This window comes from Otolemur garnettii, unplaced genomic scaffold (assembly GCF_000181295.1).
Source record: "Otolemur garnettii isolate 467f Iridium unplaced genomic scaffold, OtoGar3 scaffold00016, whole genome shotgun sequence".
Taxonomy (NCBI): domain Eukaryota; kingdom Metazoa; phylum Chordata; class Mammalia; order Primates; family Galagidae; genus Otolemur; species Otolemur garnettii.
In genome coordinates, this window is record NW_003852411.1 from 22,973,937 (window position 1) to 22,975,079 (window position 1,143).

The following is a 1,143-nucleotide window of genomic DNA, read 5'->3' on the forward strand; positions in this document are numbered from 1 at the left end:
TGTACGTGGCTGGCGCCTTAGCCGGTTGAGCTATAGGCGCCAAGCCAGATAATTTGATAAGCTTTTAAAGAAAAATATCAATTTTTATGATTCTGGAGAATATGGACTTGAAAATAAGTTTTAATATGGTAGAAAGTTTTCAAAAAGATCTCCTTCCATAGGAGAGATAGGTACACTCGGTAGCTTCTACCAAAAACTATATAAAACTATATATATAAAACTATAACCAAAAACTGTTTTTAGATCCAGAAATGTCTATCATAGATATAACTAATTCTCTCTTCAATTAGTACATGACAAGCATGTCTTCTAATTTTTTTAGTCTTTCTCTCTCCCAGGGCATCTACTTTAAATTGCTACTCAAAGTGTGTGCTCAATTAGTTACTGAACGTAGACACACTAAAAAAACTATCACAACAACAAAAACTTCAGGAGAAATCATAAAAGTTTAGAATTGTAAACAAGTGCCATACTTTTGGGTGGCTATCATTTCCTGACGAAACTGTTCCCGTTCACTCAAGAGATCTTGTATGGCACTGTGTGCATCTCGGGTTTGACGCTGTAAAGCTGCTCTGGAGTTGGTTAACTCATCTGCCATTACCCTGAAAAAGATTAAAATCTTACATGTAAATTCTGTGTATAACATTGTATAAAGAAGTGAAATACTACCTGTGACTGTCGCTTTTAAAAGCTAACAAAGAAGATTTAACACAGTAAAATTACTTATCGAGTTTTTAATTTTTCATAAAAGAACATTAAAAACGTTTATGAACATTGAGTTCATTAAATAGATTCAGCTAAAAATATTCATTTACACACTGACAAAGGTAAAAGTTATTGAACTTTCCCATATAGTGACTTTTGCAATGCACCTCACTCTAGATTGATCAAATTTTGAAAAAAAAAAATTACGTATTTTTAATTATAGAAAAATTTAAAGAGGAAAACAAACATTATTTTCCTACACTCAATTACCTGTTTGCCTCAAGAAAAATATTAATATAGAAAGTCTGGATATTGGTGTAGGCAAAGAATTTATGACTAAGACTGAATAAACAAATGCCAACACAAACAAAAATAGACAAATGGGACCTAATTAAACTAAAAATCTTTTGTGTGGCAAAAAAAAAAAAAAAAAAAACA

At 31.1% G+C, this 1,143-nt stretch overlaps 1 protein-coding gene across 1 annotated transcript in view; it reads right to left on the reverse strand.

The window, feature by feature from the left end:
* The window catches only part of BLZF1 (basic leucine zipper nuclear factor 1), a 21,922-nt gene that overhangs the window by 6,896 nt on the left and 13,883 nt on the right, over nt 1–1,143 (reverse strand). The window contains exon 5 of the mRNA XM_003785719.3: nt 474–602. Within this exon, the coding sequence (XP_003785767.1) occupies nt 474–602 (129 nt within the window). The remainder of the gene's footprint in view (nt 1–473; nt 603–1,143) is intronic.